This window comes from Rhinolophus sinicus, linkage group LG18 (assembly GCF_036562045.2).
Source record: "Rhinolophus sinicus isolate RSC01 linkage group LG18, ASM3656204v1, whole genome shotgun sequence".
Taxonomy (NCBI): domain Eukaryota; kingdom Metazoa; phylum Chordata; class Mammalia; order Chiroptera; family Rhinolophidae; genus Rhinolophus; species Rhinolophus sinicus.
The window spans coordinates 3,754,927-3,772,076 of record NC_133767.1 but is presented as its reverse complement, the minus strand read 5'-3'; the positions used below and the strand labels follow the sequence as shown (position 1 = coordinate 3,772,076).

Here is a 17,150-nt window from a genome sequence, read left to right as displayed (position 1 = left end):
GCCCACAGGACAGCCATGATTTCCTTTAGAAACGGAAAACAGTGTTGTGAGGAACCTTCATACACTACTGGTGAGAACTTTAGAAAACAGTTTGGAGGTTCCTCAAAAAGTTACACGTAGAATTACCACATGACCCAGCAAATCTACTCTTACATACTGAAAACAGGTGTTCAAACAAAAACATGTATGCAAATGTCACAACACAGTTCACAATAGCCAAAAAGCAGAAACCCAAATGTCCATCAAAGGATGGATGGATGGATGGATGGATGGATGGACGGACGGACGGACGGACGGACAGACGGACAAAATGTGGTGTAGCTGTACAATGGAATAGTATTCAGCCATGAAAAGGAGTGCAGTCCTGATACCTGCTACTGCACAGATGACCCTTGGAAAGGTTATGCCAAGTAAGAGGCCAGACACAAAAGGCTGCATAGCGTACGGCTGCATTTATAGGAAATGCCACAACAGGCAGATCCACAGAGAAAGCAGACCTCTGGTTGCCGGGGGGCTGGCTGGGAGGACAGGAAAATGCAGAGTGACTGCTTACTGGGTACAGGGTTTCCGTTTGGAGCAACGCGAAGTTCTGGACCAGGCAGTGGTGATGGCTGCACAACGTCATGAATGCACTTAGTAACACTGGGTAGTAAAATAGTAAATTTCATGTTCCCTTTACAATTATAAACACTTTACGATATTCTTGAAAAGACAAAATTACAGGGGAAAAAAGACCAGTGGATACCAAGGGGCTGGGATTAGAAGCTGACTACAAAGCAGCACAAGGAAACTTGGGGGGATGATGGAATTACTCTATAGCTTGATTGTGGTGGTCATGATTATACTACTGTACACATTTGTCAAAACTCAAAGAACTACACAGCATGTAAATTATACCTCAATAAACCTGACTTTAAAGGAAGTACATTTCTTTACAGTAAAGTCATAAAAGATAAGAGACTGTGGCGTATTTTTAATAATTCAGTACTGCACGTCTTGTATTGCCTACCATATTTAGCCATTCCAGCTTAAAGTCACCATGCATGCCACTGAACCTAAAACTGTGAGTGTCTGCATTCACTTAATCAGACCTAAAAAGAGCTGGAATTTACAGCTCCAAGAGGATTAACCTAGCCAGGGTACAGAAACAAAACAGTGCACCATACCAGTAACAGACAACTAACTGTTACTATACTAGTAATAAAAAGGTCTAAATTTTTAATGAAATAGAAAATTTTATTATTTATCAATGCCTGAGAAAAAACCTGGTAGTCTTGTAGCACTTAATATTTTTTTTAAAAAAAGAAATGCACTACAGTTCTCACTATTTTATTGCCTACCCATTTTGATACCTCTCAAAATTGTGGCTGAATTCTTATTAATTAACCACCGAGACAACACAAAAAATTTACAAAGTTAAGGCACTAAGGCTTGTAACATCAGAAAATCCTTAGCTAAGACAGAGACATGAAATCCACTGCTAATTTAAATATCTAAGTATTCTGAGGTTCTGTACCTCATCTGGCATAACTTCCTACTACGAATACTGGTAGTTATAGAATCTTGTGTGCTTTTAATGTCCAATACAAATGTGAATCCAGTGTTCAGTACTTAACAAAAATAATTTTATGCTAAATAATCGGTCACCTAAAGACTCCTGAATCTAAGGCACCGTGCTTATTTGACTCACTTTTTCCAGGCCTTTATTTTTAACCCAAGCTAGCTTACAGCCTTAAAAAGAAACCCTGCTTCAGCTCCCATCTGCATCGCGTATCTTCCCCTTTGTCAGCATGTCCTGGAAGTACTTAGTGACATCCCATTCAGCCTGGGAAATGGCCAAGATTGAAAGGAAATCTTTTACTCCATGACCTCCGTAGCAGAGGAAGAACAAAAAGACTGAAAGTCTACAAAGAAACATGTCCCACCCCTAGGCTCTTCAGTTGAAAGCCAAACAGCACGTTAGGACAGAGATCAAGAATCACTGAGAGCTGAACACTACAGGAACCCTAAAAGGAAGACTCCTGCAACCAGACTGGGGCTCTGTAATCAAGGAAAGGGCAGAGTGCTTTACTAATTAATATAAGAAATGGGTGCACCACCTTTAGAAAGTCTTGAAAACAGACAAACAATGACTCGAGCTAACAGACGCAAGCGTATCCCCAAGGGGCTGACATGCCTGGGAGGTCCTCTAACTACTACATATTTTAAACCTTCTCTTTAAAACGAATCTTCAAAAACACTCTTGGTCTCCTGTAAAAATAAATGTACCATGTAATGGATAACGTCACTACTTTGTTACAGGTGAGACTGGTCAAGAAAACGGGGTTGCCAAAAATCACTCGCAACACATTACAACAAATGTCAGACCATTTAGACAGAGGTGCTTTTAAAGAAAACTAATACCAAGTCAGGCACTAACGACTACACTGCCACAACGGTAAGGCACACCCTACAAATCTGGGGCACCGTCAAGGTTTTGGGACGTCAAGAGAGCAATATTCTACCTGCATCCCTTAACATGCAACACACGTTAAACGATGGGAAAGACACTTAACTGAATTCCATATTCTACACCAGTGATTCTCAACGAAGACAATATTAGTAGAAATATCTTTAGGGAATTCTCAAATTAAAATATGACCCCCATCCCAACCTTCTTAAAAGAGAAATATACCTTGAAAAGAAATCTAAAACACTCTGGTTCTATTTCTGACTTTACCAATGTATTTATACTAAGACAGCAAGTGGATTTTTAAATGGACTCTGATTCCTTTCAACATCCCCAACACTCTTACAGGATCTATCTCCTGAGGTAGGAGATACACTGTTAAACACCAAACTGGCAAAGAAACATACTATCCGTAATCAGGTAAAATATGTATGGTAAACCCTTCTACACTTAAGCACTGGGGTCTCTTTTGGGGGGGATCTTGAAACAGCCATTTCCTACTACTTAAACATAAAGAAATAAGAAGTTTTCATAGATAAATCTCAAAAGGTAGGGTTTCCTAAATCAAATAGTTGGGAAAGGGAGATACTTTTCAGAATAATCACACTATTCCAACTGAAAGAAAATGTATTAACAACTGCAGACAGCTGCTGCAGTTACTGAAACATACTAGTAAGCAGTGATGAGGGCCAGAAGCACTGCTTCCCTGGGCTTATCAATGGCCAGAAATACACTGAGGTAGTTGAACTATTTAGCCTCACGTTTAGGGAGGCTGTGAAACAGTTCAAAATCATCACTTAAGCCATGTTAAACCCACAAGGTCTGTACAAATCCTATCTTTTTATTTTGTTACATTTTATACAAAACACACTTCAATTAGATTGATTTAAGTGGTTTAAAATAAAACCTTGTTATAATTCCCTTTTACTACAAAAGAAAAAAAATCAGTGTTTCCAGATATAAAGTTCCGTAGGGAACATCATTTACCCATTTCGCGTAAATTTATAGTGCTGTAATTTAAAACAGTACCAAAATCTCATGACAGCTTCATACTCTACATTTCATTAACTCCCATCTTTGTTTAGACGATACATGTGGTTCTCTTTTTTTAAAGTACTTCAAATTACTACACCGGCAGAGTATATATCCTGTTCATGATTCCACGGATCCATCCTCCCTACTCCCTTTCAAATAAACATACACACACATATACTAGACTGGGGCGGGGGAAGCAGTGAAGCACTCAACTGGGGTTCTTTGAAGACTAGTTCTTAAATTCCAACTATATAATAAAAGCTAAGCATGGTGCAAGCTACCTTTTAACCTACCCTTCCTCTATATAATTCCATTTGCACCTACCCTCCAACATACAGAGGGTGCCAAAAAATGTATACACATTTTAACAAAGGAAAAAAACTGTATTAATATATACCAATAACAAAAGATGAGTACAGGTCACATTTGACTTCTGCAATTACAAAGAGGTGTTTAAAGTGGTTCCCATCAGCGCCCAGACACTTCTGATGACGACGAACTACTGCTTGAGCAGCGCTGACCAAAGTGTTAACATCTCTTAAAATGTGTATATATATTTTTTGGCACCCCTAGTATGTAAATTGTCACAAAGATTATTTCTGCTGGATCACACTTTCAACTGGTATCAAGTTCTTCAAGTGTGAATAAAAAGATATGAAGAAAAATAAAGAATGATGCAGATCTACAGTCAAATTCCTCATTCGCCAACTTGAAATAGGCTTATAGCCTAATGGAAGCACAGTAGAAAATGTAGGAAGAAATCCACTCCTATACTGGAGAGCAATTAACTGCATGTCCACCAATATATTACTAAGTACGCGTAAGAACAGCACCACATTAATGTCCCGTGCCATACTTAACAGAAATTTAACAGTTGCGTGCTTTCAGTCATATATCCTCTAGGACTCGACATAAACACCCTTTATGAAATTATGAAACTTTTAGAAGTTACTACACACACAAGAGAAAAATGAAATTTGAACTTGAGTGTGTGTGCCTATGTGCAATCAATTCTAAAACCTTTTGAGGAAGAGGTAAAAGAGGGAGGTTCTTTAAAATTCCAAATCTGGTTCCGACATAGCCACATCTATAGCACTTGTGCAGCACTTGAAGTTTTGAAAGTAACTTCTCCAGCCTCGTCTTTAACCTGCTAACCCTACATCTTAGGGAGGCAAGAATCACCTCCTCGGAGGCGCAGCTGGCAGTGGCCGCACAAGAGACCTTGGTCTTCCCATTCACAGCCCACTGCTATTTTCACGAAACCAGCCTCTCCTAAGATAAATATTTGTGAAGGATCAATACTAAAAATGCACACATTCCTAAAAATAAATACACCTTAGAGAGGAATCTAAAACACCCTGGATTTATTTCTAACTTCTCCAATGCAATTCTACTAAGACAACAAGCGGATTTTCAAATGGGCTAAGAGTGGAAAGAACAGCCCTCTTGGTGTAATTTTTATATCCTCAATAAGATTACAATAAAAACAGTAAATGTTAGCATTATAGTAACTATACAAGACAGGCCATTTAAATAAAAGGCTGCTTTTACAAAGCTTTGTTTTACAGTCAACTGATTACACACAACCTTTGTTAAGCCTAAGTTCATTTTTAATTTCAATTATTTTCCAGAAAGGAACAAGATAGCACATATTAAAATGTTATCAATATTTCAAGAAATTACAGAATTAATCACTTTTAACAGTCAGAATTCTAACTCCAGTCCTTCAAAAACAAAACAAACTGTGTGTTAAGAGAGATTCTTTCAGACCTGACTAACAAACACCAAATCTCAAGTTTTTATAGTCTTGATGCTGGGAAACCTGCTGCACTTTCATTTTTCTTCACGTTATCCAAAGAATATAAGGACAGGTAAAAACAAAAAACAAAACAACAAAAAAAACCCTATATCTTTTCAGGAAGGAAAACCCAGGACCTCGTTTCAATGCACCAGGTGAAGCCAGCCCCGCCGTGTTATGAGACACTGGTGGGCGAGGGCACCCTTACCTTTTCAGTCATCTCTTCAGAAAACAGCCCCGTTCTATAAAGAGGACAAAAAGGTGACATACTGACTCAAATTAATAGGATATTTTCTGCCTAAACTCTGGCAAATCTCAGGAAGCCAATGAAGGGCACCCAAGTTTTGCCTTTTGGGACAGTGGTTTTAAGCTGGTTATTCAGAAACAAAAGACTCAGAACATTTGACCCTCCCCCTTTCCTGTCCAAGAGATTGAAATGAGAAAAAGACCTGCTCCAGGACAGAAATCTTCGCTTATGCACCTTAGCTTAACTTGAATCGAGCACGGTGGATGGTAAGGCGCCAAGCAGTGGCCTGGGAGCTGGGTCCCTCCCTGCGTCCCACTGAAGCAAGAACTGACCTGCGTGTACTTTCCGCTCTTCCTCCGCCACCTGTAAGCTGGCTACTTCCTTTAAAATGCCATCACTGCCCCCACATCTCCTTTGTCCAAAATGACATAAATACCCAATTTTGCCTCACTGTCCTTGGAATTTTCATGCTTATGTGAATTCCCCATGTATACGTATTCATATTTGATTTTCCCCCTGTTAATTTATTTCTGTCTCAGAAGGTGGGAGAAAAAGTATTATTTTTTTTTAGCCCCTGCACCAACAGGGAATCTGCTATTAGGGCGATGAATTTGAATTTCCAGTGTTAGAATCAAAACAAACAGTCAGGAAATAAAGAAAGTGTTACATTTCAGACAAGAAAATTCCAAAGTTCATATGATCAAGAATATAAAGCAAGGAGACCCTCAAGAGGCTGACTAGCAAGTCATGGATGCTTCAAAGAACTAACTATTCCAAGATGGAAGCTGAAATTTCAAACGCACACATCCGTTAAAATCAGAAGATTAAAATGCTGAAGAGTAAAGACAAGTTTTCTATTAATAAATTTAAATAAGGGGAAATTTTAAATTCAAAGGACCTCAGTAAAAAATGTTGCCTACGCTGTCAAATATGGAGGAAGAACTAACGTATGTCACTATAAACTGCAAGACGTACTTATTAGTGGAGCCCTTCCCCTCATCAACAGAAAAGGTATTAACACGCTGGATGCCACCCAAAAATAAAGACCTAGTGAATATTTAGTTTAACAATTGTTTTAAAATCCGTAGACAGATACATGAGCATACAATTACCTCAGGCCACTGCAGAGCCATTAGTAATTTTCTTGGGGACCTGTAAGAGCACTGCTGAGGTTCTTTTTTATGATAAGAAGGGGAAGGAAAAAAATAGTACCTCTTATAAATAAAGAAATAGCATAACAGTAAATTCCACACCAAAAACCAATCTGTAATTCTGATACCAGAAACGCCTCTGAAAAAAAGGTTTCTCCATAATAAATGCAAAAAGTCTGTGAAAGGTTTTTAAATAATAAACACGAGGTCCTAGACATACTATGTATAAACAATATGAACATTAACCTCCAAAGGAATAATTTCTGACATGAATACAATTTCCGTTTTTGAAAGGCTATGAAGATTAATATACAAGAAATAACTCACTGTTTAGAAATCTGTTGATTCTGGAAAATGTGGGTTTCAGTCACTCCCCAATCAGCAGGCACACAGCTGGCCAAGTCTGTCTCCCCAGGTCATTCTGACTGAACGCCAGAAAGCTCAATCCAGGGCTTAACTTTTTAGCGATCAGATTGTTTAAAGAATGTAGAAATAGGTACAATAGAGACCAAAAAATCTGAGAGCAAGGTATTTTTTTAAGATGGAGAGAACCTATGAGTCTTAAATGACCGTATTCTTTCTTCTATAAAACATCTGGCCACCGTGGGCCACCAGAACATTGTCCCTTTGAACCCGGTCGATCAGCTTGTTTAAGCTACAGTCTCGGGCTAACTGGGCAGCTGGACAAGGACCAGTGCCCCTCAAAACACCTCCTACAATGACAGTGTTTAACTCTGGAGTTCGGTCTCAATACAGAAACAAACTTGCAGAATTCCATTTTCATGTATTTACTTGAGGCAGAAACTAGAAATACACACAAGACAGAGTGTATACTATCTGAGGCACCACAGTAGGGAAGAAGGGATTCAGAGGTAAAATGGTTGTACAAGACGCATGCACATCTGAAGGTTGTTTCACTGGGGAAGACACACAAGCAAATGTCAGGTAGCGGTTAAGTGCTATAAAGAAAACCACAGTGGAGCATTAGAGAGCGCTGCTGCTGCTCACTGACGGGGGTGACTTTTAGGCTGAGACAGCATGAGAGCACCCCAGGTCAAGCACTGAGAAAAGCAAGCTGTGCAGCAGCGACACAGCAAGAACAGCGCAAGCAAAGGCCCGAAAGCAGAAACGCGCTCGAGCAGTGCTGCTGGGCAAGTAAGACACAGAAGCAGGAGGAGTCTGGCTGAGCCCTTCAGGACTAAAACTAGCTGGGGAAGAAGAGATCAATCAGTGGAGCGACAGCGCAGGTAGCTTTCCCTGTAGACTTGCTGCAAGGTCCAGAGGACGGATCCCAAAGGGCAGAAGTCTTCAGGAAAGCACAGGGGTGAGACTTCTAAGAGCATGAACACAGCAGGTACGGAGGGTGGAGAAAGGGCCCCGAACCTGCAGCCCGTGGGAATAAACGGAGCCAAGCACAGGAGCTCGTCTGTTCCGGGACATATGTCTGCAAAGGTTACCAGCAGCTGCACCATCTGAAATTGTTTTCGCAGGGATCTTCAGGTATCCCAAGTAAGTATGTTTAGAGCACAAGAGGAATCACAGAAACGTGTTGAAGATGATGAGGTTATCAGTCCTCAGAAACCATTACGTTGGTAATAAATCATAAGATAATACTCAAACAGGGTTTCCTTTCTACAAAAATGTCTACCTGTACATTCCACCGGGTTTTTTGGTTTTGGTTTTTTGGTTGTTGTTTTTTTTTTTTTGGGGGGGGGGTAAGGGAGTGTAACCCAACTGAAAAGTCATTGGGTATCTGCATATTGACAGGTGTATAGATTTGTCAAAATTCAATGAAGTTAAGATTTATACATATGTAAATTCTATCTTTAAAAAAGTACTGGAATTCTAAAGGGAATTCAACTAAGAAAAGTACACTCCCCTAATACAAGATGGAGTAGAACTATTTTAAGAACACAAATGTTTCTACATCAAAAAACTACATACAGAAATTTAACAGATTACACCCTACATTTTAAAAAAGCAAAATGTAGTAAGCTGGAGTGTTTCATATAGGAATTAAACCACAAAACGTCTGCAATCTTTACTGTTAAGCCTCTATACCAGAGGGGGTATGTTTTATTTTGCAGTCCCCAAACTAAAATGGGCTCTAAGAAAACTTTAAGACAGCAAAGACAAGTAACCAAAAGAGTAACAATATGAAGAAAACCAAATAAATGACAGCTTCTATGAATCCATAAAGAAGTCCACTGAAAGAAGCCCCAGGGGTTTATTTTAGGTGATTAGAATAGGGAAAGAAAAGCAAGGAAGCAAGTGCCACTAATATGCCAGGCAATGAAGGAGAAATCCTCAGTGACAAAGTTATGAGACTTCAGTGCTTCCAAAAGACACCATGGACCACACTCCAAATAATGTAAGTGTCCTAACCTGAACTGAAGTGTGAGCCAATAAAAAGTATCACTCTCATGATCATCCTCAAAATCAAAACCAGATTAACAAATGACCAGCTTTTGCTTATGGGAATTCCCACATATTGGGCTGAATAAGTGTGTCTGAATTAAAATCATGAATTATAAACAGCATATTTAAGTCCTTAGCAGTCTCTTGTCTAAATTGTTCCAATCGCTTCCTCCTGTGGTTACACATACATACATACACCCCAACTAATTTTAATCTTCCTAAATGATGCCTCTTTCCTGCTGGTAAACGTCAATGGTTCCCTGAAGTCCTTCCAAATACACCAAAACTATGTATCAAGGCCTACAATACAGCTCTTCAGCTTTCTCTCTTATTTATGTCGCCCCTCACAATAACCCATCCTTCTAATCAAACTAGAAATATTTTACCAAGGAAAACACATTTTGACATCTCCCTACTTTCTTCTTCTTTTTTAAGAGACCACCCCACTGCCCCCCAATTTACTGTCAAAGTATACAGATCAATTTCATGGCCCCACTACCCCCTACTCAACTGCAACTTTCCCTCCTGACTCTCCAGGTTTTAAACTCTGTTAATAACCTATAAAAATAATTATACCAAGAATTACATCACACTTACTATCCATATAATGCTTTACCTTTTACAAAGACCTTTATCTGCCACACTGACCCATAACCTCCTCTACTAGTCATAAAAATACCTGAAGCATATTCTAATTTCCTGAATTAGAATATTTTCATTGAATTAGAATATTTCATAATCTCCTGTTATTAAACTACCCTTCAGTTAACACTCCCAATTTAAAAAGGAACCAAAACAGAAGGGGGTGGGGGAAGGTTCAAGTTAAAGATACAATTGCCAAATGTTTCATAAGGAATACATTTTACTTTGTAACAGAAAGAATAAACTTTCCCCCAAAATTAAACACCCATACACAATTATCTGAAAAAACTTAGTGTACTTGGAAATCTGTGGTATAGAACTGGCAATCATTCAAATATATGATGATGGAAAGAGAACTGACTCTGGGCGGTGAACAATGTGAGATATATATGTGTGTGTGTGTGTGTGTGTGTGTGTGTGTGTGTGTGTGTGTGTGTGTGTGTACATATATACATACATACATACACACATATATATTCATATATATAAAGTATTACAGAATCGTATACCTGAAATCTACATAACTTTACAATTGTCACCCCAATAAACTTAAAAAAAAAAAAAAGAATTGGTAATCATTAAATTCTATTCAGTTAAAGCTCTAATTACAATGATAAATTATGTAACTCCATTTAATTTTGCCCTTTAAGCATTTTACTATATCATGTAAATGTGGACGTCAGACAACAGACTCATAAAAGCCTGACCTAGACAACTGTGACTTCAAACACCCAGCTTCTCACAATGTCAGACATACTGTTTTCCGGCTTTTCTATCTTCACAACACTCTTCCCTGTCTTTTGGTTTGTGACAATGGGGAATAAAGATATTTGTACTTTTGAGGACTTTAATCTGCCTATATCTTATCAAAAATGAAAGCTATTTTTAATAGTTTCATCCTTTTAGAATTGTAGAAAGATCGTAAGTTCAGTCATTGTAATGACAGCCAGGATACACATGTGGTAAACGAATGAAGTCCTAAGACCCCCAAGTGTAGAAGTAAAATAGATCTGTTTTCTGCTGATCTGAATGTTTCCTCGTTTGTTGAACTAATCTACATTGGACTTCAATGTCAAGGTAATCATGTCACTTTGGAATATTAAAATGTACAATAATTACACATTTAATTTTAAAACAAATCATACTGAGCTCTATCTTGATTGGTACAACTAGAAGATTACTTCCCAAAATAAAGTCAAGAAAAGGACAGGCGTGGCTAGTGGCAATGATAAAAAACCATTCATTTGCCTAATCGTTCTTAAATTTTAATTGCGAGTACAGTGAATAAAAAGAGAGACTATAACCAGTGCTAGATAAATGCTTTCTGCTAAAAGTACGCTTCTAGTAGCAAAGGTGGGTTTGCTCGGTTGCCATATGACACTCATCTATTCTGTTACCTGGAACACTTCCTGTCAATGTATGTGGAGTACCTGTGTGGCCGAGATTGACTCAAATAGTTGGTTTCCAGACTAACTGACAAACACTAACAGAAACCAACAAGAACTGCTTTTTTCAACACCACTTCTTCAAAAGCCTAAATCTAGAAAACAGAACCAAAAAAAGCAAAGGAGGAATGGTACAGAAAGGCAAAGAATCTTAAAAGGCCAAAATGATTCAGATGAACCATACGAATCTGCCTGCATTTGCAGATGTTCAGAAAAATAAACCCCTTTTAAGGGGGAAGACGAAGCTCCATTCTGTCAGTTAACTGGAGTCCGTCATCTGTCAGTTAACTGGAGTCCGTCACCTTTCCAATGTGAAGAGGGGACAGAACAACCTCAAATTTAACTTATGAAAATTTATGACCTGGCAAATATCTGAGGTTTTTTATTGGCTATTTAACAAAACAACTACGGTGATCATGCAAATAAAACTAAGGGGTACTGTCCATTCTCCTCTGTTCCCTCCTCTACAGAAAAGCCAAGTATCCCCAGCATCCTACCCAACTGTTACTCCATGTAACCAAGCCCTGCTCACAGTATCTGTGCACCTGGGCAGTAAGTTCTGAGACTTTGTTACAAGAGCATAGCTTCAAAGAAAGCTTACATCCTCCCCCCACCCACCCCACCACACACAGTCAAGAAATAAAGCATGTGAAAGCCCAAAACAATGTGGGATAGTACTAATAACCCATGTACATATTCCATAACTGCATAATAAGCCATTCTGCTTCATTCCTGTCAAATGAAGAAAGGTGACCCCAGCAGGTGGCTGCAACTCTGCTACTTCATTTATTTAGAATTACAAGCTACCATTTATTCTTTTCTAAAAGCTCTGGGACTCTGAGAAAGGCACTTTATAGTTAGTTCTCTAAATGGATACTAAATTATTTTATATTAATATACGCTGACCACCATACTGAAAAATAATGAAAAATCCATCGTCAAAGAGCTCTCAAGTGTCAAAATAATTTACCATCTAATTCATTATATGCAAAAAATAACCCCAAATTTCACACATTTTAATGAAAGTACAAAACAACTAAGAACGTCAATTACAGATAAAAAGACTCAAGCTAGTCACATGATTTTATTAAAGCACCCACAAAGCCTGAGTGGTCAAGTACAAGTAAAACTATGCTTTTCAAACAATTTTTTAAAAACCACTTAACATCTCAATTCTAGATTCAGGCATTAACTTTTAAAGTCATCTAGTTCTACACCAGTTCTCAACAGACACAGGATTTGGGGAGCATAATAAACAGAGCAAGATGCATACCACTAATTAGCCAAAAGATTATTTTGATTTCTCCATCAAGTCTTGAAATGTTACATGCTAACATCTTACCAAAAAATTATTTCCTTCCAAACACTGCTAGAATTAACATGTAACTATCAGGAAGCAAAAGTCATCCCAAGAACGTGTGTTAGCATCTATTTGGCCAGTTCCTGGACAATCATAACGCAAGTGTGCTGCAAAGCATGAAAGGTCCATGAATCAACGAACTCTAAGATATTACCTACATGTAGGGAGTTCCGGGCACCAGGCTAAATTCTAAATAGTCTCTGAATACTACAAGCACTTATGCAGCCTAAGAGAGGTAAGAATAAATCAGCCCTAATTTAAGCACAACTGCCCCATGATTGATCAGAAAAACACCGAAATTAATTATTTTTTTTTAAAGCTGATGCTCCTATTACTTACTATATCCAATTCGCACTAGGCCCCAAAGAGGTGTGAAGAGCAAATCCTCAATACAAGAGAAAATTCTCTCCACCTGAGTGGCCCACTTAAGTGTCCAGGTGGATTGCTCTCCACCAGGGTCACTGCCCCTGCACTTGGGGAAAATTTATTTCCCAAGACCAGGGTGGGTCGGGCCCATGAACTCAGTCACCGTCTCATCTCACGCCCCGTAACTACCCTGCCTAAAATCAGAGGAAAACCTTAGAGTTGGGTGTTCCGTGGTTGTTTTTTTAAGTATTACCTAACACGTGGGGTCACAGGAGGATCACAGTGAAGGAGGTCTTTCACATGAGGACTGAGAGGGCGAGGGACCAAGGAAGTGAAAGGATAACAGGGAGGGTCCTGGACTCGCAGGATCCCCGAACTCTAATCCCAACTCGGGGGGAAGGTGGCGGGTGGAAAGTGCCCCCACCCGCAGGCCCCTTTCTTCACCCTCCTTGATCCAACTCCTAGGCCAGTGCCTCCGCTGGGCGCCCAGGTCTCGGCTCCAGCCCAGGGGGGAGAGGGGAGGCGTTCAGGCCTCGCCTCCGAGCGGCCTCCTTCCCCAGCCTGGGCGGGAGGAGACCCAGGAAGCCGCGGCCGGTTCCCGGGGAGCGGAGGGCCTAGGCCGCGCCTCCCAGCCCCGCGGCCTTAGGCCTCGGCCAGCCCGAGGCGGGGCCCGGGGGTCGGGGCGCAGGGCTGGGCGCCGGCTCACCCACCTGGGTTGCCAGTCATTCCAGCTCCGCGGGTACTTGGTGCCGCCGCCGCCGCCGCTGCTCAGCCGAGACCCCGGGGCTCTGCGGCTCATTACCTTCCCCGACACGACATGGCCAAGCGCCGCCGCCCGAAGAAGCGCGAGTCGCCGCCCGAACCGGCCTTCGCCGACACTCCGCTCCGGCCCGGGGCTGAGAAGGAAGCCGAGGAGAAGGAGGCAGCGGAGGGCGGGGGAGGCGGACGGCCGTTCCGGGTTCCGCCTGAGCCCGCAGCGCAGGACGAGGAGGCGGGAGCGGCGCGGCGAGGGGGAGGCGGAGGAAGGGGAGGCGACGTCTCTTCCAGGGCCGTACGCGGCCCGCGACGCCGGGGCCCAGGAGGAGGAGGACGGCGAGGAGGAGGCGGTGGCGGCAGTTCCTCACGCTCACACAGTCAAGGCTTCCCCGCCTCCCGGCTCCGCCCGCCGCGCCGCCGCTACCGCACGGCATGCTGGGAGCGAGGGGCGGCGCCGGCGCCCGCCAGGCCGGGCACAGGGGGCGGGGCCGGGAGAAAGGGGCGGGGCAAGCGGACCGCCCTCCTGCGCCCGGGGATCGCCTCCGCTCCCCGCGGACAGCGCCAAGGTCCCGGCCCTGCCGCGGGGGCTCATGGGAGAGGGGATCTCCGCTCCCACCCCTGGACGCACACCCTCCCAGCGCGCCCGGGAAAGCACCTGACCCACGAGGGCCGGGCAGTCAGGTGTAAACAGCCATCCAATCAAGGGCCTGGGGTGCCCGCGGGCGCGCGAGCGCGCGCACCTCTCCCCCAACATGCCCTCAGGGTTCACGTGCGCCCACCTTTCCCACCCTGCACGGTAGAAAGTGAAAATAATAAAAAAGAGAGGAAGTGGATATCCACCTGCCAGCCCCCACCTGCAATGTGCCCGTGGAGGCTGGACCATTTCGTCACACTAAAAAACTAAACTGCGTAGGTGGAGGGAGAAGACGAGCACCCACGACCATCAACTCCTGTCTCCGCGTCGTGAACTGTGCTTTCAAATCCGCTCACCCTAGCACGTGCCCACCTTCCCCACCAGAAAGAGCCCGGCTAGCGGGGAACGAAAATGGGCACTCTCTCCCCCACCCCCCAGTGTCCCCAAAAGACTTCACTAAAGCACCTAATCCATACCGTTGGTGCAGATAAAAAGAGAAAAGGAGGGCAGGATGTACATCAAACAGGTAACGGGAGTTAGCTTCGGGGAGGGTCTCACTTAACCTTATCTGCCCTGAGGGTCTTACCCTGTTGCTTTATGTTGCAAGAAGAAAAGTCTTTATCTATCACTTGTGTGATTTAAAATGATTGCCAAAGGTACTTGAAGATTATGAGATGTTGGTATCTCCACACACACCCTCCTTCAACCTTTGGCTCCCTGCTTATCCCCACCAAACCCACACTAAAGTATGATCTTGCCAATTCTAAAGAACCAAAAGTTAGATTTTCAAATGAACCCAACCCCCACCCTGCCCATCCCCCCACTCAGGGGAAAAGAAACTCCTGCTCTGAACTAGGGCTGATCACTGACTCAAAGCAGAAATTTCCACTAGGTCAGCCCCAAGCATGGTCACCCACATCTGTGAAAAAATAAAGATACACCTGAGATGACAGGGCTATAGCCCACGTGTACACACGCCATTCTGAAATTTGCCTTAGCACCCCCACACTTGCCCACCTCCCTTTTTCTGAGGGGAGGATCTGAGGAAGGATGCTTCCGGTTGTAAAAGAAGCCTTGTAAGAAGTGTCCTTTCTTCTGTTTATTTCCCCTTTCCTATTCTATGCAGAGGGAAAGTCCCCCTTGAATCAAGTCCCAAGATTCCGGTCCCCTCCCTCACTACGGGGACTGTAGTTCCCTCTCTGGGAAACTGCTATTCCTGCCACAAGCTTATTTCGGTTTTGTTTGTAGTTAATGTTTAATTTCATATGGAATAATGAATATATTGTCCTCATATAGGAGTATGTTTTTAATGTACAGCCTAACCATAATTTATTCTTTCATTCGACATTCAGCAAAATTTATTGAGCAGCTGGGGACATGGATAGTGCTTTAGACTCAATTCCTGTCCTCAAGAAATTCTGAAGGAAAAAAAAAAAAAGAAAGAAATGCTGGGGTCAGAAAGATAAATCTGTTATAAATGACTGAAAAATTTATGTTTGCCCTCTCTCCAGCACCCTGCAAGCCTTTCTTGCAATCTGATTATAAAGTCCCCCTCTCCCAAAGCCTTTCTTTCTTTTTTTCTTTTCTTTTTTTTTTTTTTTTTTGAGCCAGTTAGAAAGTTTTGTTTACCACTCAGTTCCTCTGGGGTAAAGTTCAGGCAGGCTTACTGCTCATTTTAGAAGATTTGGGTTTCCTAAGCTCTGGGTTCCTCAAATACAGTGCAAACCCACTGTATGCAGAACACTCACCTGGGCCCCTCTGCATCCTCCCGTGGGACGTGGGAGCAAGGGGAACCAACATGAACTTGAAGTTTATGCTGCTTGCTGTGCCATGAGTAATAAAGTCCTTAAGAGCAATGCGTGATTTCCAGCAAAGGACGGGTATCTGAATTGACTCCTGGCTTTAAGAGATTCGGAAAGTCGCAGGGTGGAAAGACACCTAAATGACGAATTATGGTGTATCAGGAGAGGCAGTATGTGGTAGTGGCTAAGGAGCCAAACTGGCCTGGCTTCAGAGCCTGGCTTTGTATGTATTACTTTGGGCAAATAATGTCTCTGCTCCAAGTTTTGTCACCTATAAAATGGGGATAAGAACAACAGCTGCCTCCCAGGCCATATTAAATACATAAACTACTTAGAACAGTAGCTGGTATTAAGTCAGTACTCTATCAGTGTTAATTATATTATCATTGTGATCTGGGCTAGATAGTGGTTGGCCCAAAGAGCAGTCGTAACTCAGGAGAAATCCAAACTGAAAAAACTTGGGAGAGGCTCCATCCAGGAGCTAACAAGTTTTCAAGAGGCCTCAAGGGAAAAGTCATTACATCAGAGGAAGCATCTGCAAAAGCCTAGACAGAAGTGTAAAAATATGGCATCGTATAAGGATCAAGTATTGGTATGGCTGGAAGAGGATGAACGAGGAATTAGCCAGAGGTGAGTTAAGGAAAGGTAGGTGGAAGCACGTCTCAAAGGTGTCTGTGCATCTCAAATTTTACCTTCCAGCAAGCAGTTTCCCCAAGACACTGTCTCCGTCGCTTGGATGATCTGACCTTCTTGCCTCTCAAAGTTTAATTCAACTGGGGCTTTCTCTTGTCCAGTTAGCCATCCCTGAAATCCACAGCCAGAGAGGGTTAGCTTCTTTGCCTCTTTTTATTTATTTATTAAATTTATTGGGGTGACGATTGTTAGTAAAATTACATAGATTTCAGGTGTACAATTCTGTATTACATCAGCTATAAATCCCATTGTGTTCATCACCCAGAGTCAGTTCTCCTTCCATCACCATATATTTGATCCCCCTTACCTTCATCTCCCACCCCCCACCCACCCCTTTTCCTCTTTGAATCAGCA

At 42.1% G+C, this 17,150-nt stretch overlaps 1 protein-coding gene across 5 annotated transcripts in view; it reads right to left on the bottom strand.

The window, feature by feature from the left end:
- SMG1 (SMG1 nonsense mediated mRNA decay associated PI3K related kinase) overlaps window positions 1-14,076 on the bottom strand; it is an 86,221-nt gene extending 72,145 nt beyond the window's left edge. For 3 of the 5 annotated variants that reach the window (XM_019753034.2, XM_019753032.2, XM_019753033.2), the window contains exon 1: window positions 13,622-14,076. Coding sequence is in view for 2 of the 5 variants with exons in the window: in XM_019753032.2 (XP_019608591.2) it covers window positions 13,622-13,710 (89 nt within the window). In the remaining 3 variants the exon portion in view is untranslated. The remainder of the gene's footprint in view (window positions 1-13,621) is intronic. The other 2 variants (XM_074322956.1, XM_074322957.1) reach the window with 1 other exon arrangement.
- Window positions 14,077-17,150: the final 3,074 nt, after the last annotated feature.